The sequence below is a fragment of the Odocoileus virginianus genome, chromosome 28, assembly GCF_023699985.2.
Source record: "Odocoileus virginianus isolate 20LAN1187 ecotype Illinois chromosome 28, Ovbor_1.2, whole genome shotgun sequence".
NCBI lineage: Eukaryota > Metazoa > Chordata > Mammalia > Artiodactyla > Cervidae > Odocoileus > Odocoileus virginianus.
Window position 1 is genome coordinate 23,923,050 of NC_069701.1, and position 26,819 is coordinate 23,949,868.

The window sequence follows — 26,819 nt, forward strand, 5'->3', positions numbered from 1 at the left end:
GGAAGAGAACAGCAGAAAGCTAAAATTTATTTTCTTCGCTTCAATCACTTAGGATCCTTTCCTGAGATGTACAAAGTAACTTTTTAAAGAAATACAATACTATGTTTTATGGTAACAAACTGATAAAAACTTGAATACTACACTTGCAGAATAAACTCTGTACCAACTTGTGATATAAAACTATTTTGCTTCAAATTAATTTAATAGTCACCAAACTTACCTATCTGACTTCTTGAGGTTTAGTGCAATTGTTTTTATGGAATTATTTTTTCCCAAGTCTTCATATTCAATGGATTCTTGTAACTTCGCCTATAATTATCAACACAACACTTTTTATTGCTGCACTTCCTACATGTGTCCCCTCTACACATAGCTGAACCTATTTTCTCATAATCACTTAACAGAATAACTGTTTTCCTATACTTTGACCATACTATGCATCATTAAACCTTTAATATTTGAAAATCTGATAGATGAAAATGTTTATTTTACTCAAACTAAATTAAAAAAATTAATTTTATTAAATGTGTTGCAAATTCTTTTTGCCCCCACTTTGGTGTTTCTCAGTTTTAATTATTCCCTTTATGCCTATTCTTCTGTGGATTTTTTTTTTTTTTTGCTTAAACTTTGATCCAACAGAATTTATTGTAAAATAAGGAATAAGGCAGGGAATCAGTTTTTAAAAAAGTATTATTAATCAGTCCCCCAGTCCCCCAACACCATTTGTAGAATAACATCTTTCCCCACTGATTCTGAAATGCCATGTTTATCATATATGTATTTAATCCCTCCATGTACTTGGGTTTACATCTGCATTCTTTATTTTGGTTTTACTAATGTGCTTTCTCCTGGACTGTATAGGAACAAATCTGACCTTAGCATGCTATTCAGAGTAATGTATCAATCAGTCCCAACTCACCTAGACTCAGCGTGTTTTTACTACTTTCTCATCTCTATACCCTTGAGTCAACTTCAAGGCATACTGATGTCTTTCACTACCATTCCCGTATGTCAAGCTCATTTCTATGCCTGCTGCTGCCTGATTTAAGTCATGTCCTGACCCAACCTCTTATATAAATCCAAATCCTAAATCTTTGCCAAGGCCTGGTCATCCACCTAATTTTCACACTTAACTGAAAGCTCCATGAATAGGAGGACTCTGTCTATTATTATTCCAGGATCTCTCATTCTATAAATCCCTTGTGGAACACACAGCAGACAACTACTGACATGAAAGAACATCCTGAGTCAGTTTATCACTGAATATTGTGAAAATTCAGTGATTTTTGACAATTTCATCACTACCAAGAATCAAGGGTACTCAGTGCAATATTGCAAAGAATCACTTCCTAGATTTCTTTTTAGCATCTCTGGCTTCTATTTTAGCTTCACTTTGCTTATTTCAGAGAAGAAATTTTTTACTTTGTTAATTTTAAAGGTGTATATCCCTGTAGAAACATATTAGGTGACTGAAATACATAAAGGACCTATAATCTCTTAAAGTTCATAAACTTAATTGGATCATATTAGTTCTGCAAACTTTATCTACTTACTCTCTGGTTCCTACTGTAAACAATTACTATACTTTAAATTCTGTTTTATGATTATTCTTTTTTGTTTTACCTATAGACACTAAATTCTTTGAGGACAAAAACCCAGTCTTATTCATTTTTGTTTCCTGCCACCTAATATGGCATGTAAGGCAACTAAAAAATGGTTTCTTTAATTTTAATGAAGTGAACTATTGTCACGGTATATGTGAACTCACTTTTTTTTTCAATATGTGAACTCACTTTAAAGTAGTCATTATTTGCTGCATGCATCAATCTCCACTGTAGGGATGTATCACGAATATCATGATGTTTGCTATTTTCTCAATTATAATACTGTCAGTGTATTTGTTTGCACATATCTTTAAAAAAAAAAAGTCCCAAGTGGAATACTGTCTAGAAGTCAAATTAAGGGTATAAACCTTTAAAAATTTAATACACTATATTGCCTGATCGCCCTCTAAGAAAGCCTAATCATAATTTTTATAATGAAGGAGGAACTTAAAATTGAGGGATACAGAAGCTTGGCAAAGTTGCAGACAGAGAAGAAATATACAAGTAGGTAACTGTTCATACTCCCTCACAATCCATCTTCAGTATTTAATGAAAGACATTTCCAGTTCTAAAATGCTAGGTGTAACATGAGGGCCAAATCTTATCTTTTAAATCAAATACTCAAACCTTTACTTTTTTCTTTCTGTCATATTGCCTTTGTTGGGTACTCTTCCAGAAAATAAAACTATGTGTTAACATTTATGTGTGTTTATAGGTGAAGGAGATAAATAAAACAATAAAAAGTTAACAGACTTGAGTCCCTGGAAAGTAGGCTGGTAAGCCAAAACTGAGGAAGTATTTTTTAAGCCTAATATTTAACAGCTTGGCCAGAAGAACTAAAGCCCTATGAACTTATCAAGGGTCAACATAAGGTACTGTCAGTTACATAACATATATCTGGAGAAATCTGAGCCATAAGCATTCCAGACTTTTTACTCATACCCTTTTGATTGCTGGCTGAAAGCAATCTACATCTCCGGAATTTCCATCAATGCTGCTGGGCTCGCCATTTTGCTCCTTTTGTGCTTCTCTGAAAACAAAGGGAAAAAAATTAATGTTAAATACCACAGGAAGAACAACAAAACTCCAACTGGCTATCATGGAAAACCCAGTGAGTGCACCTTTGCATGTGTACTTAACTGTTTCCTGAGACCTGCTGCCAGGACCATGGCACTGTGATGGTTAAATCTCTTGATGATGGCAGCATTACTATTCTCTCTGATGGATTTAGAATTAGAAGTAGATGGCACGGAGGAAATGCCATAGCCCTGCAAGGAACAATTTAGTAGAGATATTGTTGAGTTGAAAAAATTTTCTGGATATAGGACTTAAAAAATATTTACAGGTAAAAATTTAAAAATAAGTAACATTATACACACACAAAAAGATTAAAAATGCTACTAACTGCTTTCAGTATCACAAAAATATCTTAATTGCTAAGTGCTGCATTTTTTTCCCTAAGTAGCAATTTTGGACTAGTTAGCAAAACATTAAAATATTGGTTAGTGGGATGCTGGGCTGTAAGCCATTACACTTAAGTTAAAACTTACAGGTGCTATGAAAGAAGTGGTCAATCCCATTAGAGGTGGGGGGGAGGGCAGGTTCAAAGGAGCTTCATGGAGCACCGTAAGATGAATAGGTAGGTGCTTGCAAGGCAAACACTGAACAGCATTTCAGGAAGAAGAAACTGCTTAAACAGAAGGTATAGGAATAATGCAAAACATACTGTGTCATGGGTTTGTATGCAGTTCAGTATACCTTGAATGAAGGGTGGGCCAAGAAACAGCCCCAACTGAGTACGCAGAGGCCAAATTAAGAGCCTGGTAGTAGTTCCGATTTTATTCTAAGTTTAATGAGAAACCCCTGAGAAAGTTTTTACATAGGGGAACATTATGATCTGATTTATAACTCTTACTGCTAGGGAAGAATAAACTATGGGGAACAAAAACAAGATCAATTAGGAGGCTAATGTGTCTGTGCAGACAGTTCTGAGATGTAAGGCACCTGCTGAGCAACTGAATGTTGGAGGTCAACAAAGGGGCGGGATCAAGGAGACTACTAGGTTTTGGCTTGAACAACTGAGTCCATGCTAATGTTGTTTTTGTTTTTTTTAACTAGCATAGGGAAGGGCCAGGAAGAAATAGGTTTTTGAGGATGGGAATCAAAGACTCCATTTTGGACATGTTATGCTGAGGGGTGTGTGGAAACAACCTAAATGAAGATACCAAGTAGGGAGTTGGACATATGATTTTGGACCTCTTGGGTTAGCCAGACCAGGACTAATTGGGAGTCATCATTACACAATTAGTATTGATATTTTTATCAATGGAACAGAAAGAATGTAATTATAAGGAACCCCAAGTCCATATCTTGGGACAGAATTACTAGAGGATGATAGGCAAAGAGGAGGGAAAAATTGAATCAACCAACATTTTTATTAAAAGGTTTGGTTTTATAAATTTTTACATATCCATGCAAGGGAATACAACATGGATAGTTTTAAAAATGTAAATAATAAAAAAAGTAAATTGTGTAAGTTTAAGGTTTACAATGTGTTGATTTCAGATTGCAAAATGATTACCAGTGTGGCTAATACCTCTATATGTCACATAATTATCATTTCTCTTACTAAGAAGTAGATCTAGTTTCTGAGCAACCTGAAGTTTCTACTGTCAACCATGCTGTGCATTAGGTCTACAAAAATGATCTACTAGCTATGTTTGTATCCTTAAACAACACCTCTCCAAATTTCCTACCTCTCCTCAAGGTCAGAGCTATTAACCTTATTTTATAAGAAAATTGATAAGAGAAATATTAAAAAAATCTACAGTTTAAAACCAAGTAGTTTGGTTTTAAAGTCAATGTACTTAACAGCTGTGTGGTTTATTTAGCTTCATTTTTTCAGGGTGATTAAAGAGATTATGTTTATAATGTGTTGAGATTCACCAAGGAACTGACTGAGTGCTGAGAATTTTCAAGAAAACAACTGAATTTCATTAGGCAAACAACTCACTGGGGCACCAAGGATTATTTTCTGTTAATTTAATACTTTGGACTATAGATGAAATTTTAACATTGGTTTTCTCACCTGGAGCATGCATACACTAAGAGAAAAAAGATATGAGCAAATGTCAATAGAAAAAGAGCCAAAGGAAAGCAAGAAAATAAAAATTAAATGAAAGGAAGGGCACTAAAAGTTAATAGTGTCCAGAGAGTAACTGAGGAAGGCAAGGTCCTTTCTAGACTAGAAGATAGAGGTAGGGACAGAATTAGCTTTGATCAGAATGGATCACCTACTTCTCTAGCATTGGATGAATTTCTAAGTCTGGAGTTATGATGTTGAGGTAGGTAGCTCATACTTGATGGTCCAGCTATTGAAACAAAATGGGGCTAATGTGGAGTAAGGGTCATGACTGTGCTCAGCATTTGGTAAATAGTGGGCAACCAACAATGTTTATCATCTTTTCCCTATCTAATATTTTTTCACACTTACTTAGATACAGCATAAAACAGGTGTTAAACCTTTATTAATACCTAGACAGTACAGTGGAAGTGAGAAATAAATTTAAGGGACTAGATCTGATAGACAGAGTACCTGATGAACTATGGATGGAGGTTCGTGACACTGTACAGGAGACAGGGATCAAGACCATCCCCATGGAAAAGAAATGCAAAAAAGCAAGATGGCTGTCTGAGGAGGCCTTACAAATAGCTGTGCAAAGAAGAGTAGCGAAAAGCAAAGGAGAAAAAGAAAGGTATTTCCATTTGAATGCAGAGTTCCCAAGAATAGCAAGGAGAGATAAGAAAGCCTTCCTTGGTGATCAATGCAAAGAAACAGAGGAAAAGAAGAGAATGGGAAAGACTAGAGATCTCTTCAAGAAAATTAGAGATACCAAGGGAACATTTCATGCAAAGATGGGTTCGATAAAGGACAGAAATGGTATGGACCTAACAGAAGCAGAAGATACTAAGAGGTGGCAAGAATACACAGAAGAACTGTACAAAAAAGATCTTCATGACCCAGATAATCACAATGGTGTGATCACTCACCTAGGGCCAGACATTCTGGAATGTCAAGTCAAGTAGGCCTTAGAAAGCATCACTATGAACAAAGCTAGTGGAGGTGATGGAATGCCAGTTGAGCTATTTCAAATCCTGAAAGACGATGCTGTGAAAGTGCTGCACTCAATATGCCAGCAAATTTGGAAAACTCAGCAGTGGCCATAGGACTGGAAAAGGTCCATTTTCATTCCAATCCCAAAGAATGCTCAAACTACCACACAATTGCACTCATCTCACACGACAGTAATGTTCAAAATTCTCCAAGCCAGGTTTCGGCAATACGCGAACCGTGAACTTCCAGTTGTTCAAGCTGGTTTTAGAAAAGGCAGAGGAACCAGAGATCAAATTGCCAACATCCGCTGGATCATCCAAAAAGCAAGAGAGTTCCAGAAAAATATCTATTTCTGCTTGACTATGCCAAAGCCTTTGACTGTGTAGATCAAAATAAACTGTGGAAAATTCTTCAAGCGATGGGAATACCAGACCACCTGACCTGCCTCTTGAGAAACCTATATGCAGATCAGGAAGCAATAGTTAGAACTGGACATGGAACAACAGACTGGTTCCAAACAGGAAAAGGAGTATGTCGAGGCTGTACATTGTCACTCTGCTTATTTAACTTACATGCAGAGTACATCATGAGAAATGCTGGGCTGGAAGAACAACAAGCTGGAATCAAGATTAGCAGGAGAAATATCAATAACCTCAGATATGCAGATGACACCACCCTTATGGCACAAAGTGAAGAGGAACTAAAAAGCCTCTTGATGAAAGTGAAAGAGGAGAGTGAAAAAGTTGGCTTAAAGCTCAACATTCAGAAAACTGAGATCATGGCATCTGGTCCCATCACTTCATGGGAAATAGATGTGGAAACAGTGGAAACAGTAGCTGACTATTTTTTTGGGCTCCAAAATCACTGCAGATGGTGACCGCAGCCATGAAATTAAGATACTTACTCCTTGCAAGGAAAGTTATGACCAACCTAAATAGCACTAAAAAGCAGAGACATTACTTTGCCAACAAAGGTTCGTCTAGTCAAGGCTATGGTTTTTCCAGTGGTCATGTATGGATGTGAGAGTTGGACTGTGAAGAAAGCTGAGCGCCGAAGAATCGATGCTTTTGACCTGTGGTGTTTGACAGAGGATGAGATAGCTGGATGGCATCACTGACTCGACGGACATGAGTTTGGGTAAACTCCGGGAGTTGGTGATGGACAAGGAGGCCTGACGTGCTGCGATTCATGGGGTCATGAAGAGTCGGATACGACTCAGTGACTGAACTGAACTAAACTGAATTAACTGTTGATAAGGGAGTTAAAAAATTCTTGTAAAAAATGTTCTACCAACTCACAGAGGAATTTCAGTTCTCCCATGCAATCTTAATAATGAATAGTGCTATCAAAAAGCACTTTTGATAAACCACTTCAAATAACATTATTCTGTTTTACCTTCTCACAAGTAGAACATCTATACTTCAGGCAATTTTAAAATAGAAATGTTGAAGACTGGGAAAAGACTATTTTCTCTTGTAAATCCTTTTACTACTACTTACCTCATCTAATGGTTTATCTTCCAAAGCTGTTAAGTCAAGTAGCGGGTTTTTCACTCCTAATGAAACCATTGTTTTTAACCCTAGAGAATCAATGAAATAAAAAGTTGAATAAGTTTTACCTTTCCCAGAAAGCAAAATAATCACGAATGGCACTGATGACTAGAGAGCAGCAGATTAAATGCTAGAGTGTGTCAGGGATAAGCAATTACCTTTTTCATCTATTTTGGCACATTCTGCAAAGAGGTCCTTTGACCCTGTGTTCAGCCGGTCCCTGTGGAAATAATGGGACTGAAAGAAACGTGTCCAGAATTCCTTTTCTGTCATGTTGTGGGGAACATTTTCTGCATATTTCATTTTTACTGTGAATAAAAACCACAATAGTTACACAGTGAATTTCCAATTCTTAAAACCTCTCAAATTAGTTTAAAAACAGTCCAAGAGCAAAACCAAATTATAAAAGTATTCAACTTTACAAACAATAATTTAACTGCAACATCACTTGAGAGATTACATTAGACATTACCTTTACGAATCTTAAATTAGAAACAAAACCTTATTTTGCACCAAGAAAATTAATAAGCTTCAAGTTTCAAAGTTTTATTGGGAACATCAAGATTAAGAGGAAGACCTGAGTTTGCCTGTTTGATCATTTATATATGGACACTTTTAGTCCAAAGCACCATATTGGGTGCTGGGGAAATAAACAAAGATCTCCATAACCCACTGGACTATCAGTTCAGCACTCCAGAAGCCTGTGTTGTCTAATAAGCAAAGAGATTAAGTTAAGAGGTTAAGGTCTCTTAAGCTGGAAAGCATGAGTTTAAAATTCTAGGTCCACCAATTATTATCCAATGTGATGCTGGATAAATTACTTAATCTTTCTTTATCTTGGTTTCTTCATCTGTAACATGGGGTAATGATAACCTAATCCATAGGTATTATTTGTGACAATTAATAAAGACACATAAAGGCCTCAGAATGGTGTCTGACAAAGAGTCAACACTACATAATTATTATCAGAAAAATAGAAAATAACTACATTATAATGTGGTAAGACACACAGCCCTGTAGATGGAATGGGGAGGGGGAGTACATCTGTCTAAGGAAGTCAGATTTTACAGAAGTGGCAATGAAGTGATGCCTGAGGTGAACCCTAGGAGACTGAGTCCTGAGGAGTGAAGGGGCAGAAGCTGAGGAAGCCGGGAGAGACAACAAAGCGGTTTGAGAGCTCTGTGTAGTTAGAACAAGACTGCAGTAACTGCTCTCAACCTCGGCTGCACTTGCACTAGAGCTAGGATCAAACCATTTATACTTTATTTTTTTTAACAACTGATTATCGATTTATTAAAAAGGTTGATTTAGGCATCGGCAATGGTGACTTCCACCTTGACTCCTGGCTCAATACTGATGGAAGTGATCTGCTTGACAATTTCAGAAGGGCTGTGGAGGTCAATGAGTTGCTTGTGGATCCTTATTTGGAATCGATCCCAAGTCTTAGAACCTTCACCACAAGGAGTTTTCCTTGTAGTTATTCTCAGAGTCTTGGCAGGCATCCGAACTGATCCTCTCACTTTGAGGTTCTTTTCCTTCGCGCCTCTGATCAGGTCAGCACACACCTTCTCCAGAGACTTCACGCTGCGGCCGGTGAGTGTGATCCTAATAAGGTGAATGGCCACCTCTGGCTCCACGGGGGTCTTGCTGGTGTCTTTACAGGCCACGGCTGCGGCGCGGCTTCCTGACCGACTTGCTCCTTGGCGAGAGCGAACAGCGGTGAGTCAAGAACAAGAGCGGGCGGCAATGAGCTCCGCTGCAGCGGCGACCGCGTCTTCCTCAAAGAGGGCATTTATACTTCAGATGATTTCTCCAAGGGAAATGATTTGTGGGTCAGAAAAGTCATTCTGCAGGCAGCATGAAGGACGATCTGAGTCAGTGCTGTAGACACTCATTTACTGATGCCTCTGGAGTATGTCAGCCTACTCAGGTTATGTTAAAGGGTAAATAAAGTTTAAGAACCACCAGTGGAAGGAATGAGAAAGTCATCATCCCCATGGATCGATGTCAGTACATTACATGCTAAGCTCTTAATACTACCACATCAGGCACTGGATAAAGCACTTTACATATTTTACTGCACTTTATCAGGAATAAAGGTAAGCTTTTTGTTTTTCAGATATTTCACTGAATTCATTCAAACAAATATTTTAACTATATGAAAAAACTGATTCTTCTTACCTGCTGGATAGGTCCTAAAAATGGACTCAATGATATCAGATGTTAAATTGTATCTCAAACCATTACATCCATCTGTCTGGGGTCGGACATCAGCCTAAAATAAAGACATTTGTTAAAGAGTATTGGGCCAAGATGTCTAAGAACCCAATGGACACAGGAGAAAGGATGAAAAACAGACTCTCTGAATGAAATACAGAGACAAATCCTTTGCCTTTACTTTTGGTACAGAGATGGGTCAAATCAATCTGACCTGCTTCACATAACTTTAGTGACCAGTAAAATCTGTTTTTCTGAAAATACAACATGGTCAGACAGACACATTTAAATGTGGCCAAAGGCAGATACCTAGTGGAAATTTAACATAAAGCTTACAGTTACCAAATATTTACCTATCTGGTTACAACATATTATCTGATTTTTAAGAAAGGCCTTATTAATTTAATTCACTGCTAAGCACTCAGAAAGAGGCCAAACATGTAACTGGTACTGAAATTTTTGTTAAGTGTATAAATAATGCTTTGGTTTTACCAAAGCATAGACTGAAACTCACTTTCTAATTCCATACATACGGTATTCTCAACTTTCCTTTCAAGATACATTTTGCAAATCTTCTTTAAATTTTTTTTTTTTTAAACTTTTTGATAATGCGACATGGCATGTGAGGTCTTACCTCCCAGACCAGGAACTGAACCAGTGTCCCCTGCATTGTAAGTGCAGAGTCTTAACCACTGGGCTGCCAGAGAAGTTACCAAATTTTACTTTTTTGTAACATGATGGTCATTTTACATTTAAACTTACATTATAGGTAAAATATTGAAATCATTAAAAAAGGAAAAAAAAAATATCTGAAAGCCCTTATTTTAAAAGTATTAGGAGAAATAAGCATTAGTCCAATTGCTAGAAGATTCATTTTCAAAAGTCCATTTTAGAAGAGTATCAGGGCTACTGAAGTATCTGTTAATTTACTTTAAGGAAATACTAAATTTTACAGAGAAAATGGCATCATTAGCACATATACCAGGGTTTTTTTCCTCTTTAGAAATCTAGGAGGGTCCATACCAGAAATGCTGCAGAAATGCCAACATCCTGCTTATGGTTAGACATGGAAGAACTCTCTGCTGCGTTCACATGTAAACGATTGGCCCAGAATTCCTCAGCACTGATGACTTGACTCACAACAAGGTCTTTATAAAGCTGAAACAAAACAGGATCTTCTTGCAGCATTCTGGTGATAGAATATATCAACATATTGAACTTTTAGAATAAAACACCATTTAGGTAGCATTCTAAAAAGACCTTAGGTACACAAAACACCCAATTTTCATTTTGTGATGACTGAGCAGCAGAGGTCATTTACTTCATTTGTTAGTAATTAAAAGCAAAAAAACATTTTTGGAGGAAGAAATCCAGTGCAAACAAATGGAAGGCAGTTGAAGCAGCAAAGGCTAAAGTCTTTGAGGGCTTGGATTTGGTCCTACTCATCCCTATATTCCAGAGACACAAAGGCTGCATTTGTACTGTACTGCGGTTTCTTTCACGAAAAGCTGAATGGGGAAGAGGGATTTTCTACCAACTAAGTTTTTCATGGTGATAAACACTCGGAGCTATAAGCACAGAAAGATAATTCATCTTGTCAGAAATTCTCATTATTTTAAATTTATTTATTTATTTCACCATGCCACGCCGCATGCAGGACCTTAGTTCCTGAGCAGGGATTGCACCTATGCCCCAGCAATGGAAGCATAGATTCTTAACCACTGGACTGCCAGGAAGTCCCAGAAATTCTTGTTATTTTAGATGTTTTCTAAACATCTTAGTATGACTTTTTTCAGGTTTCTCATTCACAAAGACACTTCTTAGTATCTTCTCTGTGACAGAGAATTAAGGGACCTTGGCATCTCTGAATTACAGTTTTATTCCTAATCTGATACTTGGCTTGAGGCAGTTAGTTTAACTTCTAATTCATCGCATTTGCTGAAAGCCAAAGTTAGCTAAGATGCTGAAGAACCAAACATACTGAGCACCAACTGAGCTCCCTACGTTACACAGCTGCTTCCCACTCGCTATCTGACACAAGACCCTGTATATACGCTGATGCTCCTTTCTCCACTCATCCCACTCTCTCCTTCCCCCACTGTGCCCACAGGTTCATTCTTTACATCTGCATCTCCCCTCCTTCCCTGTAGATGGGTTCAAGAGGGAGGGAACACATGTGTAATTATGGCTGATTTGCATTGTTGTACAGCAAAAAGCAATACAACATCTTAAAGCAATTTTCCTCTAATTTAAAAAACAAACCAACCAACCAAACACAGAGATAAAGATAACAAAGCCTGTATTTTCCTCGACTACACTATCAGAGCACAAAGGGTGAGAAACAACAAACCATTACTTGACTTCTAAGAACCTAGCGTCTCTTTGAAAGGCTGTTCTTTCCCTCCTTCACCTGTTTTTCTCTTCCAGTTCTTTATTTGCTTTCCGCTTGAATTTGGGAAGCAGTTGCTGAAGAAGGTCTTTCACTGCATCCCGCTCTTTCACTGCTGTGCTTTCATTGGAAAAATGGAAGTTAGTTGTGTCCCCTGCATGCAGGACCAGTTGAAGCTGAATTTTCGCTTTTCCTTCTGGACTGATTTTCTGGCCTAAAGAGAAGCACAAGGCTAGTTAGATTAGGACATTCGCACTGTGCAAACAGTCATACATAAGTTACTGCTCGTCCCAAGAAGACTCAGGCTTTCTTCGGGCTTTAGTTGCCCTATTCCAATCTCGATGCTTAAGAAATCTACTCTTTCCAAATAACGGCATATTACCAGAGCATGGTTCAACAAATTCACTGGTAACACTAAGGTTCCTTTTTTAGTATTCTTTTTATGTGGCATGTCTTACCCACTAGTCCACCTCTGGATGCTGAAGGGCTTTTGTTTCCACTCAACTGAGCAGATTTCTTTAAAGCTTTCTAAACAGCCAACTCGGGAGTCCTGAATTCACCAACAGCTGCTTCCACCTGACATTATCATTAATAAAAATGATTTGTCATAATTCAAAAAACTCCAAAACATAGCTCATACCTTATTTAATAACTGCAAAGGGAAATATGTAATTTTACATTTGAGATCAGGCGTCAACACTTAAATCAAGTGATCAAACTTAGCCGCATTAAAAATGGACAATCTGACACTATGGGCTTTCTGAGGTGACAGAACAGGAAGCCAGCACCACCACTTAGGTGCTCTTCTTGTTGAAAATGTTTAACTTCAGTATAGTCAAGACTGCAGACTTGACTTTTAGTTTATAAGAAATACAGGAAATAATTAAATAAAAGCTTGATCTGACATAATCAGAATGTATGATATTCTACAAGTCCATACGCCTAAAGAAGAGACTAGAGACTACAACTACATACATGAACCTAGACCAGATATTGGTTAAAAAAACAACCAAAAAACCCCCACAGGTATAAAAAACATTGTTTGGACAACTGGGGAAAAAAATTCAATAGTGTTATGGATAGTTATAAAAATTTTCTTGGTGTCATAATGTCATGAACAGTCAAAGTATATGCATATATAATAAAACAAATATGGCAAAATAATAACACTTAGATAGGATATAATTACAGGTATACACATTGCACCATTCCTTCAACTTTTCTGTAACTGTGACGATTTTCGAAATAAGCTGGCACTGGAAATGTCAAAATATACTTCCATAATAGAAATCCCTTATTCTTAAAAAGTGGGCCTCATGGCTTGTCTTCGTCATGAGGCAAACAGATGAAGGGGCTTTGTCTTACTAAATGCGTGAATCATGGTAGTGTGAACACATAACTAAGAGCTCCTTGTAAAGCAATCTACTAACACTTAAATAAAGAGAAATGTTTTCAATGAAGATGTTGCTTCCAAACCAACAGTTTAGATAAAATACCTTACTGCTAAAAGTAGCAATATGAAGCCATTTACACTGTCAGCCAGCCTGTTCTACTATTCTATTCCTCCAAAACAAACTATCACTCCTTTCTAGGTGTCTTTTCTTAGTCATTGCTTTATTCTTGCTCCATCTTAGCTTGTGCCTCTGAGAGGCCTACTTCTGAAGTTTTTTAACTAACAAAATTGCTGATTTTTACCTTAGTAATGTTATTACTGAAAACTTCCAATGGCTTGTTTCAGAAATGAGCATTCTTTCAAATATTCAGCTTAAAATGAAAACTGATTTCATGCACATCTAGATTTGGGTATGTGCTCTCCTCCCAACATAGGGGATAGGCATGTTCTCTACTGCATGCTGTGAGAATCATAGGAAGTCTATATTTTGCAAAGGTATAGAGCAGGCTTCCCGTTTAAGAGAAGTGCTAATACAGGCAGTTCCTATTTTGTGAGGCTACTGAAGAACCAATGCTAGTTTGCAAGATTATTATTAGAGACTTGGTAAGGCATTTCTCCACAGAAACAAAGTTTTAAAAGGAAGTAGTGTTGGCAGGAGAGTGGACAAAGACGATAGCTCAGGCAGTACTGAATTATTAATATAATGAATTTTAAACAGCATTTCCTTTTGGAAATTAAGAAACTAAGTTATTTCAGGGGAGAAAGATGAAGCTCTTGGTCATTTCCAGCAGCAAATTAGAGGCAAGCCCTTCGGGAAACTGTTCATATACAAAGGACCTTTGTACACTGACCTCTCGCAAGTTGAGGACTATCTATGTTTTAAAGTGTCATATTTCTTGAAATCTGCAAAGGATTTTATCTAGGAGAAGAATCTCATATCCAGGAAGATAAATGAATTCATATTAATGGTCACAGTTAAGATACACAATTTGTCAAGGGCTTTGTTGCCCAGACTCCCCTGGGATCCCTCCTATTCAAGATCTTTTAGATAGGTGAACTGCAGAAATCCCTTTCAGAGTAAAGGTTCTAAATCTCAGGATTCACTTGGTGCCTTTAAACTTAATTATTGAGCCACAAAGTGCCTTACCCTTTGGGTAATAAATTCAAAGTTAATTTAATTGGAAAAGAGAAGGGGTTTTGATGTTAGCTTTCATACCTGAAAATCATAAAAAGGATATAAATATATTATGCTCTGTATTTCTCCCATCTACATTTTATATAAAACTGAGCTTATTTTCTCAATAGATGATGGCCACATCACCAAAGATTAGACAACTTTACTTAAATGATACAATTTTATTAAGGGCAATCTGGCATCATCTATCAAGATTTTAAATGCATGAACCATGTGAACCAGTAAGTTCACTGAAGAGGTGTATCCCATACATATGACCTACTCAAAAAGATATTAGTGCACAGGTCAATACTACAACACTGCTTTCAATAACAAAATTCTGGAAACTTCCTAAACGTCCTTCAATAGATTAAATAAATGACTAAATCCATCCAGTGGACTATTAGGCAACTCTTAAAAAGAAAGTATGTGTGGAGAGCTTCACATGAGATAGATTTACATGTGAAGTTGTACATACTCTATTATTGTGGAAAAGCAGGTGATAGAATAATATACATTCGGTGACCCCACTTTGTAATTATGTCAATACAACTGATTTTTTGACATTACAACAGAAAATCCACAAAGATAGTATAAGCTGTCTCCTTATAAAATTACTAACAAAAACAACATACATCACACCTTAGTATAGCTGACTTACATTTGATATCTGCATACATATGGCTGATGGTAAATCTATCTTTGCCTTCAGGTGCCCAAGCAATTCTTTCTGCCATGAGGTACAGAGCTCCATCCTGCTTCTTCTGTCGCACCTTCTTCACAATCAACAGAACTTCTTCAGATGAAGTTGCCATGACGGCTAGAAGGTGCTAAAAAAAAAAGATTTCACATCTCAATTAGGGTTGGATTTGTTGATTTTGAGTCCCTTCTAAATATAAAATGAGTAATAAGGAAAGGGAAAAAAAAGTCATTTCCCTCATTCAAAGTTGAAGTATTGCGCTATTCCTTTAAAACTTAAATTCATTCTGCTCATACCACAGGTGTGAATTTATACAACAATTAAAACTGACACGCCTGCCAGTTTTCAAACCGTTTCTACATGTGCTAATCAAAGTATTTTTGATTTATTTTTGTTTTCCTCAGTTATATTCTTAAACCTTAAACGTATGATTTGACTACAAATATGTGGTTTATGACCTATTCTTGGAATTGTAAAACTTCAGAATTATACTGCTGGACAATTCAGTTCAAACTGTTTCAACTGAAAAAAACCAAGAGCCACGGGGCTTGTGCAGCCTTCCTAAAACCACTCCCAGATCTAAAAACTTGGTCTAAGCTTCTGTGTTCTTAAAAATAAAACTGAAATAATTTAAAACTTGACACTTTGGACACCATTTTCCACATTTTTAAACAATGAAATGTCTTCAACTGCTAGTTTCATTTGTATATGGCTAATCCGTTACCTAGGAAACGTTTGTCTGGAGATTCCCCCAACTTCTCCCCAATTCTGGGATTCTCAACCACCCAACCCAAATCCTAGCGCCTTGAGTGTGGCTATCTAGAATGAGTGGGTTCAGCAGGAAAGATGCCACAACTGATGAAGTCTGCCATGGGCTGGGATGGGGAAATAAATTGGTGGCACAAAGGGCACACATGCCATTTCTGGTGAAGTTATGACTTTTGTTTTCATCCTCAAAGCAATGACTTAAAATATAACTTAAAAAGATTTACTTGTTCAGGTGTAAGTTATAATTTCAGAGAAGTTAACACACACAAGTGTCATAAGAATTAAATCTGAGCAAACAAGTGAAGCTTTATTGCAATATTTCTTATTCACTGAGGCAGTGATTTAAATATCAAAAACACAAGTTAAAAAAAGACTCAAATTTTAATTTCTCTGAAGTTGACTACCTGAATTTTGATTAGCCAGATCTTCCCTTTTGTAAGTTTCCTTACAGGTTGCTCCAACCCCCAAGTGGAAAAGAGTGTGAACACATTTATTCAATAGTTCTGTACTGAGCCAAAGAGTCTAGGGATTATGACAAATGTCTGCTGGTGGCAATTTCTGCTTTCAGAAAGCTTCCAATCCAGTGAGCAAGATAGGCCTGTGAGTGTATACAAATTAGAATGTGTAAAGTTCAGGGAGATTAAAAAACGTTCTGATTTAGGACTCAGGCACTTAACTTCTTCATATGACAAGAGGCTTTGTCATAGATACCTTAGGGCAACTAAGAAATATACAGTTATAATTAACAAAACAACAAAATGCATAGCTCTTAGGTGTTCTGTTTGATCCATTCTGACAACCGTTTATGCCCACGTACCATTACCCAAAACTAGAGAGAGAACATTTCCATCACTCTCCTAAGTTTGCTCACGTCCCTTTCTAGTCTATTCTCTTCCTCCCACCCTCCAGCAACTGTTCTGATTCCTATTACCACAGGTTAGTTTTTGTCTGTTCCAGGATTTCACTGGAAATGGAATCATGCAGCACATGCTTTTGTTTTTGGCTTTTTGAAACTCACCATATTATTACATGAATCAGTAGTTTTTTTTTTTTTTTTAATATATGTTATTCACGAATGTGGGTCTTGAATGAGGGTTTTGACAGAGAAAAGAAAATAAGCATTGTAATCAAAGGAAATGGCTTGGGGCAAAGGTTTGGAACTAGAGGACTGGGGCTAGGGTTGGTTACTAGTTTGCTCTGGATGTAGCACAAAATTCATAATGGGGATCAGTAGGATATGAAATTGAACAGCTAAGATGGAGGCAGACAATGGAAAATACACCACTGTGTGGCTGACAACAGAAAACTTCTAAAAGATTGAAATGAGGGAGCAATCTGTATTTTAGGAAATTAATCTGAGACAATATGAGACAGACTGAAGAGAGGGACCAGAAGGGTCTGAAGCAGGCTGGGGGCAGTGAGAATGGAGAGGAGAGACAAGGAGTAGTAATGAGGAAGCAGAATTAATAGATGTTGTGCTGAAGATGTCAGAGCTGCTTACACCCCACTTCTAAGTGTTACTGACATGAGTATAGTGATGCCATTTACTGAAACAGTAAGAAGAAAAAACAAGTTTGCAAGTGAAGACAAGCAATTGAGCTCTGAAAATGAGTCTGAGGTACCGCTAAGTCATGCAGGTAAAGACAGTCTGTATTATGTAGGCATTTATAAATGCTGGGACTGAGCTTCATTAAGTCCAGTAACAAAAAAGGATTCTAAAAAATGCCCCAAGTTAATCAACTTATTTACTTGTCATTGAAAGCATTTTCCTATGCTACTTTAGAACATCCAGCTTTAATATACATCATATATGATAAAGGATTAAAATTCTTTTTTTTTAGGATTAAAATTCTTAATGACATGTTTTAACTGATTTACTTATTTGATGTCCTCCTGAGATTTTGATTATTGTTGCTTAAAAAATTTGAAAAACCATGGTTTTAAAGAAGTGTTTTTTTCCCCTTTCTGGTTGTGCTGCGGCTTGTAGGATTTCAGTTCCCCGACCAGGGATCGAACCTTGGCCATCGGCAGTGAAAGCACAGGGTCCTAACCACTGGACTGCCAGGGAAGTCCCTAAAGGACTATTTAATGCCATTAAAAACATTCCCTGCTAGGTGCTCAAAACAAGCAAAAAACCTTAGTTTGACGATATATTCTTAAGTTTTAAAAAACCTATCTAAAATTTATTGAATGCTTGTAATACATGCCAGGAATTGGGCTAAATTCTTTATAGGCATTATCTCATTGAGTCCCCAGTTAACAATCCTGAAGTAGGTTCTATTATTAGTTCCATTCTGCAGATAAAGGAAACTGGGTCTAAGAAATCCAGAAGGTTTCCCAAAGCATCAAGAAGTAGAACTGGGTTTGAATCTGGGTCAGTCTGACCTTGGAGTTCCATTATGCTACTCTGCAAATATATATGACAGGAGAGACATATACCCAATTTAGTAGTGGTTATCTGTGGTGACAGGACTACACATGATTTGAATGTTCTTTTTGTTTTCTTGACTATCTACAATAAACACTGTATTTTGTAATGAGGAAAAGTTATTAAAAATGTCTTTCCAGGGACTTCCTTGGTGGTCCAGTGGTTAAGACTCTGGGTTCCCAAGGCAGGGGGCCTGGATTTGATCCCTGGTCAAGGAACTAGATCCCACACAGCACAACTAAGACCCAGTGCAGTCAAGTAACTAAATACCTAAAAAAAAAAGTATTTCCAAGAGTTTATGATCTATCAAACTGTATCTATAAGGTAACATGGGAAAATGTTACGGGTGGTTAGCGTGAGTAAGAAGTAAAGCAACTGTTGTCTTCAAGTTTTGTAATATGCATATTATTTTTATTTAGTAATAGAACTTTAACTTAGACTAATTTTTATAACATCTATGGAACCATTAAATATTTTAACATTAATATAACATTAATTATTACAAAATTAAAAAAACTTACCTATACTTTGTAAAATTAAACTGCATGCCACAGGAACCATGTTTTAGGAAACATGAATTAAAATCTGAGAGACAGGTGGGGAGGGTGTGTGGAGGGGGATAAGCAAATAATGACAGGATAATTTTAAGTATGTCCATGTATGGAGGAAAAGCAAGGACAGCTGATAGAGAACGTCCCCAATTAACTGGGCTTACACACACAAGTAAAAGTGTTAACTTTGGAAAAGTACAGAAAAAACTTTTCTGAGATGGGTCACTAAGGAAGAAAGATGAATGCAGACAGAGGAACTGTAAAGTGGAGGATAACTAGATTAATAGAACTATTAGTTGGCTACTTTAAATCAATTTGGAAAAACAAAAGTAAAATCATTCATATTAAAATCCATTTAGAGGGAGCTTTACAAATGCATCAGAGTTAAGTTATTGAACACTGGGAATAACTAGTCGATTGTCTTACAGGTAACTTGCTTGGCAAATTGCCCTGCTCATCTGCAGCACCTCTGTTAACCATAGAAGGACCAGTTTCAGGAAGTTTAACAGAACCAGTGGTACCATCCTGCAATGGTGTCTAAGATTTCTAGATTTTTCTTGAAGGTGGCTCTTTGGGGAGGCAAAAGTTCTTTCTAGTAGAACTCTGTAAGAGCCACAGAACATTTTGTTTAGGAAAAATGCTGATGTGGTTACATTTAAATAAAGCGGCTTGCTGGAGATCTAGCTTTACTTAAAAGATTACTTTATGAAATAATCTGCCACAAGACTTCTTTAAATAGCAAAATCCTCCAGCAAAGGCATTAATTCACTTGCAGTTAAATATTTACTTGCACTGAGCCTTAACACAGTCTCCTCCCTTTCCATCAACTTGCTTGTGCTCATTTTTTGGTCTCCTCTAAGTTTCAAAGTCACCAGGCAAGGTTTCCTGTTCTTCTCTTTACAGCACTTATCACTATTGTAATTAATTTTTAAAGTAACTCTTTAGTGTCTGTCTCCCGGAAAGACTGCAAGCTTCATAAAGAAGGGCAGAGGCTGCATATGTTGTTCATGGCAATACAGGGCCCAGCAGCATATTTAAGCCCGAGGGAACAGTCCATTAAACACCTGTGACGTTTATGGAATATCTCTGCTGTTAAAAGGGTATAATCTTGGTTAAGAAACAAGAAACCTTTGTACATACATTCTGGACTAAATGCCAGGAACTCAATTCACAGATCAGAGTACCATTTCTCACAGATTCCAATAACTGGCTTATAAGTAAACAGGGATAAGAATAATTTGAAACTACTCGCCAGAAATCTTTAACTTTCCATTTCCTACATCCTGTATCTCTGGATTTCCATTCCCTTTCCAACATGAGAGATAAATGGTGCAGGAAAACAAAACAGGCGACACATGAAATAAATTCCGTATCACTCTCTAAAAGGAGGATTATTATTAGAGAAAGTGCTTCTGTCTGCCAGCATACAAAATGGAGATCTGGAATGCTGCTTGCCGTTAGGCAAGCCTAAAAAATGTTAACAATTCAGCACTACAGGGAATAAGACCTTGGAAGTATGTAAAGAGTGACCAAAATGTACTGTTTAAAGGACAGTCACATATGTAAGGAGGACATTAAATGGAATAACTGAAGTAGCAATTTTAAGACCAAGCACTTTTATTTTACAGCAGCGCAGGGAGAGGAAGGAGGAGGAAAATGCGACAGAGATGCAAGACAGAGGCAAGTGTATGCTTGTATTTACTAAGAAATGCTGCATGCCGACAACAGTAGGATACCAAAAGTGAGAGCACAGCGATGAGTTGGTAATCAAAGTGGAGAAAGGAGGAAAGAACTAAAGATACTTCTAGTAGCAGTATCCATGAAGTAGAAATAGTGGGCAAAATGCTCTGACAACTTCTGATGGTGAGGGAAAAACCAGCAGCACAGAAAAGCAGGGCTAAAAGATGTACAGACAGACTATCAGGAAGAAGATATAAGCCTTTAGAGTAGGAGGTATAAGCAGCAGCCACAACTGACTGAAGCTGATCGTCTGGTGCACTGTTTTTAACCAATTCCACTCTTTGTATCAACCTTCCTAGTATTTTTAAACAGCTCTCTCTGCACTTGTGTGGATTTTTTTCCCACATGAGCACTACCATACTTATTTATTATTAACATCACCCAGAAGAGACTCAAATCTTTCAATCTGCTGCACTGCTAAGTGTTGGCTAAGAGTAGCAGAACAGGTTTAATGGCTCCAAATTATCTCCCTCTTTTCCAAACCAGGGATTTTGGTCTGCTAAAAGGTACAAAATTCCTTCTAGAGTCTAGTCCTTTTGTATGCCATAAGCCTGAGGTTACCCTCCCCTCTGTTGTGACCTCCATCTCATTTTTCTACCTTTAATTTTTCAAAATCTACCTTAGGGTTGGCAACCTTGCTTTAGTTACCAAAGTCGAGTTCAGTGACTTTCAAGCTGTGTTCCAAGAGGGGATGATGAGTGGGTAGGATGGGTGCTCCCAAATGCAATTCCACCATGGCACGCTGCTTTATACATCTGGGGTTTCTGGTAAGAATTCACGAGGAAAAATTGTTCCACTTTCTCATGGAGTCAGTACTTACTGCAAGGTATACTTTAAACCACACAGTTTTGGTATGTTTTTAAAACTGGGTCTGCTAATGGGCAAAAGGTTAAGTTTTTATCTCTTTCCTCCCGTCCCCCTCCCCCCTCATTTTATAGACCCTAAAACAGGTGTTTAAGAGTCAACCGAAAACACTTCCTTACACAATTTAGCCTTGGAGAATTTCTAAAATAAATTATATACTTCCATGTGTTGGTGCTTAAACATGATCAAGTTGGGCATAGATCAAAACTTGGTGTGTGACTGGCGGGGGTGGGGTGAACTGGCACAGGTGTTAAGGTCATTTTAAGAGGGACAGGATTGACAAGCGAAGTAAAAGTTGTGTGGAACTAAGATGAAAGCTTTTCCCTTACAGAAACCGAAAGACTCAATAGCACATTCTCTAACGGGAAGGGCTCCTCACCCAGAGAGAGGCTTCCACGTCCTTCACCCTCATGAGCCAAGTCTCATCACAGCTTTGGGTACATCTTTTGAGTCCCTGCTTTCAGTGGAGGGGTTGGCTTCCTATAGACAAGCAAATACGGGGTCGCTTCTTCCTCTATTCAAAATAATAAAGGGCTAACCGAGACAGAAGAATTGGGAATTGCAGCAACGGCGACAGGCATACAGGAAAAAGGGGCAGATTCCGTGCCGTCCTGCGGCCCCCAGGCCTGTCAGCTCATCACCCACCCGTCCACCCCCATTTTTCAGTCTAAACTTACCAGGTGGGAGACGGCCCTGGGCAGGGAGTAAGTTACTGCGCTGGGTCAAGTCGAATTCCGCTGAGCTTCTTAAAGATGCTGCGGGAAAGAGGCTGAAACCCAGTAGCCGCTGCCGCCGCCACCGCCTCTGTTACCAGGGGGTCTCGCCTCCATCGCTGGCTGCGAGAACTCTGAGGGCACGTGACCGGAAGTACCAAGGCGGGCCTGCGGGGCACGTGACCCCAGAGCGCGGCCGCCATGACACCTTCCGCTAGTTCCCTCCCTCCTCCGCCGGTGCCCGCCTGTTTCATTTATTCTCGCCGGCTTTAGGCGGTGAAAGGTCCCAGGAACTTGGCTGTCTCACCCCTTTGGCCTAGGGCTCCTCCGGTCCCGTTCGGCGCTGCGTCTTCGGCCGGCAGCAGGCAGGCCGCAGAGAGCGTAATCGCGACCGCGGCCGGAGGGGGAGGGACCACGCGCAAGCAGGGCGTAACCCATCACGTGACGAGGAAGTACCGTTAACAGCTTTGTCCCGGCGTCCCCGGCGCTCCGGGATGACGTTCGCCTGGGAGGGGAGGAGTAGGAGGGAAGACTGCAGCTCAGGTGCAGCTCTTAGCGCGCGGTGAGTGTGCGGACACCTAACTGGGAGAGAGGCTGTGACCCACAGAACGTTGGGGGCTGCTGGCCTAGAGGTGGTGGAGAGGGGCTGTGATCTACAGGCTGTGAGCCTGGCTTTGAAAACTTGATTATCGCGGCTTCTTTCCAGAGATCTGAATGTAGTATTAAAGTTAACTGCTGTTAAGTTAGGAGTTCCGCTAGGCAGGGAGCTTGTGGTAAGATGTCTGCAATGATGCGTGCAAGGCATGTTGAGTGCATGAGTGAGTGAGTCGCCATTTCTTGGTCTAAAGTAGAGAGGAGTCTCTATTGGGTTGTTGTTCAGTCACTCAGTCGTGTCCGACTTTGCGACCCCATGGGCTGCAGCACGCCAGGCTTCGCTGTCCTCCACTCTGTCCCAGAGTTAGCTCAAACTCATGTCCCTTGAGTCAGTGATGCTATCCAACCTTCTCATCCTCTGTCGCCCCTTCTCCTCCCCTCAGTCTTTCCCAGGATCAGGGTCTTTTCCCAAGAGTCTGCTCTTCGCATCAGGTGGCCAAGAAATTGGAGCTTCAGCTTCAGCATCACTCCTTCTAAAGAATACTTAGGGTTGATTTCTTTAGGATTGACTGGTTTGATCTCCTGGCTGTCCAATGGACTCTCAAGAGTGTTTTCCAGCACCACAGTTCGAAAGGCATCAGTTCTTTGGCGTTTAGCCTTCTTTATAGAAAGATCTCATTATGAGGGAATCCCCAACTTCCTCTTGGCATAATATCTTTAATTTTTCTTCCTTTTTTTTTCTCTCTTGCCTCTTCTTCCTTTCACTAGGTAGTGGGGAAAAGAGAACGCTGTGATTTGCATTGGGTGTTCACACAGCAAACACTGGTTCAGTAAAATGAGTACTAGGCCAAGAGAAAAACCTTTTTTTTGGATCATACTGCTCTTTTATGTTGCCATCAAGCAATAGGGGAAATGAAAAGGTAATTAGATTTGGACTCAGGATTAGTGGGTTTTAGTCTCACCTCTGCTTATGAGCTCTGTGACCTTTAGTAAACCAACTCTTCAGAAGGTTTCTTCATTGGCTTTGGTAAGCATTTATGGCCACCCTCTGCTTAGTGTTTTGCTTGGCTAACTGTGACAGAAGTAATAGTTAAACTCAGTTTTGCGGAGAGACGGGTTTTTTCTGTGGAGGAAGAGTCCAGAAACAGCATATATTAAACCATGGAGGCACAGAAAGTTTATAGAATGAAAGATTTGTACAGAGATTCTTGTTGTTACGAATTTACTTAAAAGTCTTGAATGCATATATGTGCATGGCTAAATCACTTGGCTGTACACTTGAAACTAGCAGCATTGTAATTTAACTGTATGTAACTCAAGAAAAAATCTTGTTCAGAAAAATTTCAAACACAAAGATAAACAGGATAGTATAGTGAACCCTCATGTATACCTAACCAAACTTTAACAAGTATCAACATTCTATTGTTCTTGTCTGAACAGCTTAAACATTTCTGGGTACTTTTTATATCCATTGTTGAATTTGATTAATAGCAGCTTTCAATTTGAGCTTGATTCTACTGTATCTAGGTACTGGCTGATGTTGTTTACTTGCTAAGTTGTCTCCAACTCTTTTGCAACTCCATGGATAACAGCTTGCCAAGCGCCTCTATTCATGGGATTTCCCAGGCAAGAATATTGGAGTGGGTTGCCATTTCCTTCTCCAGGAGAACTCCCCAACCCAAGGATTGAATCTGTGTCTCCTGCATTGGCAGGCGTATTCTTTACCACTAAGTCACCAGGGAAGCCCAGGTACTAGCTAGGAAGATTATATTAATTTTGTTTGAAAATTTCTTTGGGTGTTAGTTAGCTTCTTGCTCTGTTGAATCAGAAGTGTGACATGGCTACTTTAAAAACATACCTGGAAAAAAAACAACAACAGAAAACTGGCTCTGATACTATTTTAGGATGTAATATAGAAACGTAGTGTCCAGGTCAAGGAAGTTAGTGTTTCTACTCTATTCTGGTTATCAAGCTACTGAAGAGTTTTCTGTTCAATTCTGGACAGGACATGTTCAGGCAAACTAAAGGTCCTATGTGGAAGGCTTATCAGAACTGAGAGGAATTTGGAAATTGTCAGGTCAGAATGATTGAAGAACTGGTGGTGTTAAATTTTTAGAAGATCTCATGACATTTTTCAAATACTGAAGGACTGTCTTGTAAGGAGTAAACATTTCCTTGGGCTTCCCAGGAGGCACTCGTGGTAAAGAACCTGCCTATTAATGCAGGAGACACAGGTTTGCTCCCTGGGTAAGGAAGATCCCCTGGAGGAGGGCATGCAGCACACTCCAGTACTCTCGCCTGGAGAATCCCATGGACAGAGGAGCCTGGAGGGCTGCAGTCCATGGGGTCACAGAAGAGTCAGACACGACTGAAGCGACTTAGCATGCATGCAGACATTTTCTTAAACTGTAGAAGCCACAGTTGGGAATAAAAGCTCCAAGTCATCAGGTTTCAGCCCAGTAGTAAAAAAGTACCTTATAATGGTGTGAGCTTTGGAGGAGTGGGCTGTGCAGCCCACTTCACATTGTTGCAGTGGTTTTTGCATACATCGACATGAATCAGCCATGGGTTTACATGTGTTCCCCATCCTGATCCCCAGTCCCACCTCCCTCCCCATCCCATCCCTCTGGGTCTTCCCAGTGCACCAGCCCCGAGCACTTGTCTCACGCATCCAACCTGGGCTGGTGATCTATTTCACCCTTGATAGTATACTTATTTCAGTGCTATTCTCTCAGAACATCCCATCCTCGCCTTCTCCCACAGAGTCCAAAAGTCTGTTCTGTACATCTGTGTCTCTTTTTCTGTCTTGCATATAGGGTTATCATTACCATCTTTTTAAATTCCATATATATGTGTTAGTATCCTATATTGGTCTTTATCTTTCTGGCTTACTTCGCTCTGTATAATGGGGGATCACTTCCTTTCCCTTCCTGAAAATGTTCAGGGATCCAGAACCTTAATTCAGATTAATTTTTGAATTACGTGGATGTGTGCCCCAAGTTATCTATGAGTCTTCCACTTTGAGAATGATGAGAAGTGGAACTGATGCTGGACTTGAAAACCTGGGAAGAGTTTGGTAAGTAGGTCTGGGAGGTAAAGTGTCTATTCGGAGATGGTAAGCACACGGGAAGGTATAAATTTGGAATGGGTGTAACACTATCACTGGGTTTCCCTGATAGCTCAAGATGGTAAAGAATCCGTGTGCAATGCTGGAGACTGAAATCGATCCCTGGGTTGGGAAGATCCCATAGAGAAGGGAACAGCTACTCACTCCAGTATTCTGGCCTGGAAAATTCCATGGACAGAGGAGCCTGGCGGGCTACAGTCCATGAGTCTCAAAGAGTCAGACACGACAGAGTAACTTTCACTTTCGCTAACACCCAGCAGCTTCTCTTGAGAACTGACATTGTAGATGCTGTTCTCTTTTCATTCTCATCTCCATTAAGTCTTTTTCAGAGAAATAGAAACTAGGTGTTTTACCCGATTAGGTCATAATTTCCAGGCCATTCTCTCTTCACTGAGATCAATGCCAAATGGTCTATCCATATCAGAGTTTAAGTTTGCAAGTGGAAGAGATAGCCACTGTGGTCTTGATGTCATTCCTTTCTATCTTCCTTAGGATCTTAAACAGTGATTCATCTTCTTTTTCTTGTATCTTCAGTCCCTATCATTCTAAATTCTGTTCGCTTACTACCTACATATCTGTTTGAGTCTCCCCTGCTCATAAGGTCAAGAGAGGTTTTCTCCTTCTCCACAAGATGTCTTGAGTCCTTATCTTTCGTTTCTCACTTCTATCCCCTTTTCTCAAGTCCTTGGTTTCTGGTGTCTTCCCACAGCACTTCACAGAAATTATGTGGTCTACCAGTACTTCAATGCCTTTCTGTTGCTTACCAAATTATAATTTGTTCAGGTTCCTTGGTTTGAGATTCACAGTGCTTTGTAACTTGTACCTGAATTAATATCCAGCATTATCTTTTTTTATTCCATTGCTTGTATCCTGTGTTTCAACCAAAGACTAAT

At 38.9% G+C, this 26,819-nt stretch overlaps 3 protein-coding genes across 4 annotated transcripts in view; 1 reads left to right on the top strand and 2 right to left on the bottom strand.

Moving 5' to 3' along the window:
- Positions 1 to 22,394, bottom strand: part of GTF2H1 (general transcription factor IIH subunit 1) — a 31,590-nt gene extending 9,196 nt beyond the window's left edge. The window contains exons 1-10 of one of the 2 annotated variants that reach the window (XM_020907716.2): positions 22,170 to 22,394; positions 15,103 to 15,271; positions 11,896 to 12,088; positions 10,509 to 10,674; positions 9,450 to 9,543; positions 7,427 to 7,576; positions 7,218 to 7,297; positions 2,745 to 2,872; positions 2,547 to 2,634; positions 221 to 309 (exon numbers count right to left, since the gene is read on the bottom strand). In XM_020907716.2, the coding sequence (XP_020763375.1) occupies positions 221 to 309; positions 2,547 to 2,634; positions 2,745 to 2,872; positions 7,218 to 7,297; positions 7,427 to 7,576; positions 9,450 to 9,543; positions 10,509 to 10,674; positions 11,896 to 12,088; positions 15,103 to 15,256 (1,142 nt within the window). In that variant the 5' untranslated portion in view covers positions 15,257 to 15,271; positions 22,170 to 22,394. Of the gene's footprint in view, positions 1 to 220; positions 310 to 2,546; positions 2,635 to 2,744; positions 2,873 to 7,217; positions 7,298 to 7,426; positions 7,577 to 9,449; positions 9,544 to 10,508; positions 10,675 to 11,895; positions 12,089 to 15,102; positions 15,272 to 18,858; positions 18,905 to 22,169 lie in introns of those variants that run through there. The other variant, XM_070457313.1, reaches the window with a different exon arrangement.
- On the bottom strand, positions 7,616 to 8,992 carry LOC139031832 (small ribosomal subunit protein uS10-like; the record flags this gene model as incomplete). The annotated part of the gene is made up of 1 exon (XM_070457376.1): positions 7,616 to 8,992. A coding segment is annotated over one exon (417 nt), but the record flags the coding sequence as incomplete, so codon positions are not given.
- Positions 22,395 to 22,628: 234 nt separating the features above from the next.
- Positions 22,629 to 26,819, top strand: part of HPS5 (HPS5 biogenesis of lysosomal organelles complex 2 subunit 2) — a 42,038-nt gene continuing 37,847 nt past the window's right edge. Inside the window, exon 1 of the mRNA XM_020907713.2 lies at positions 22,629 to 22,767. The gene's annotated coding sequence lies outside the window, so the exon portion shown is untranslated. The remainder of the gene's footprint in view (positions 22,768 to 26,819) is intronic.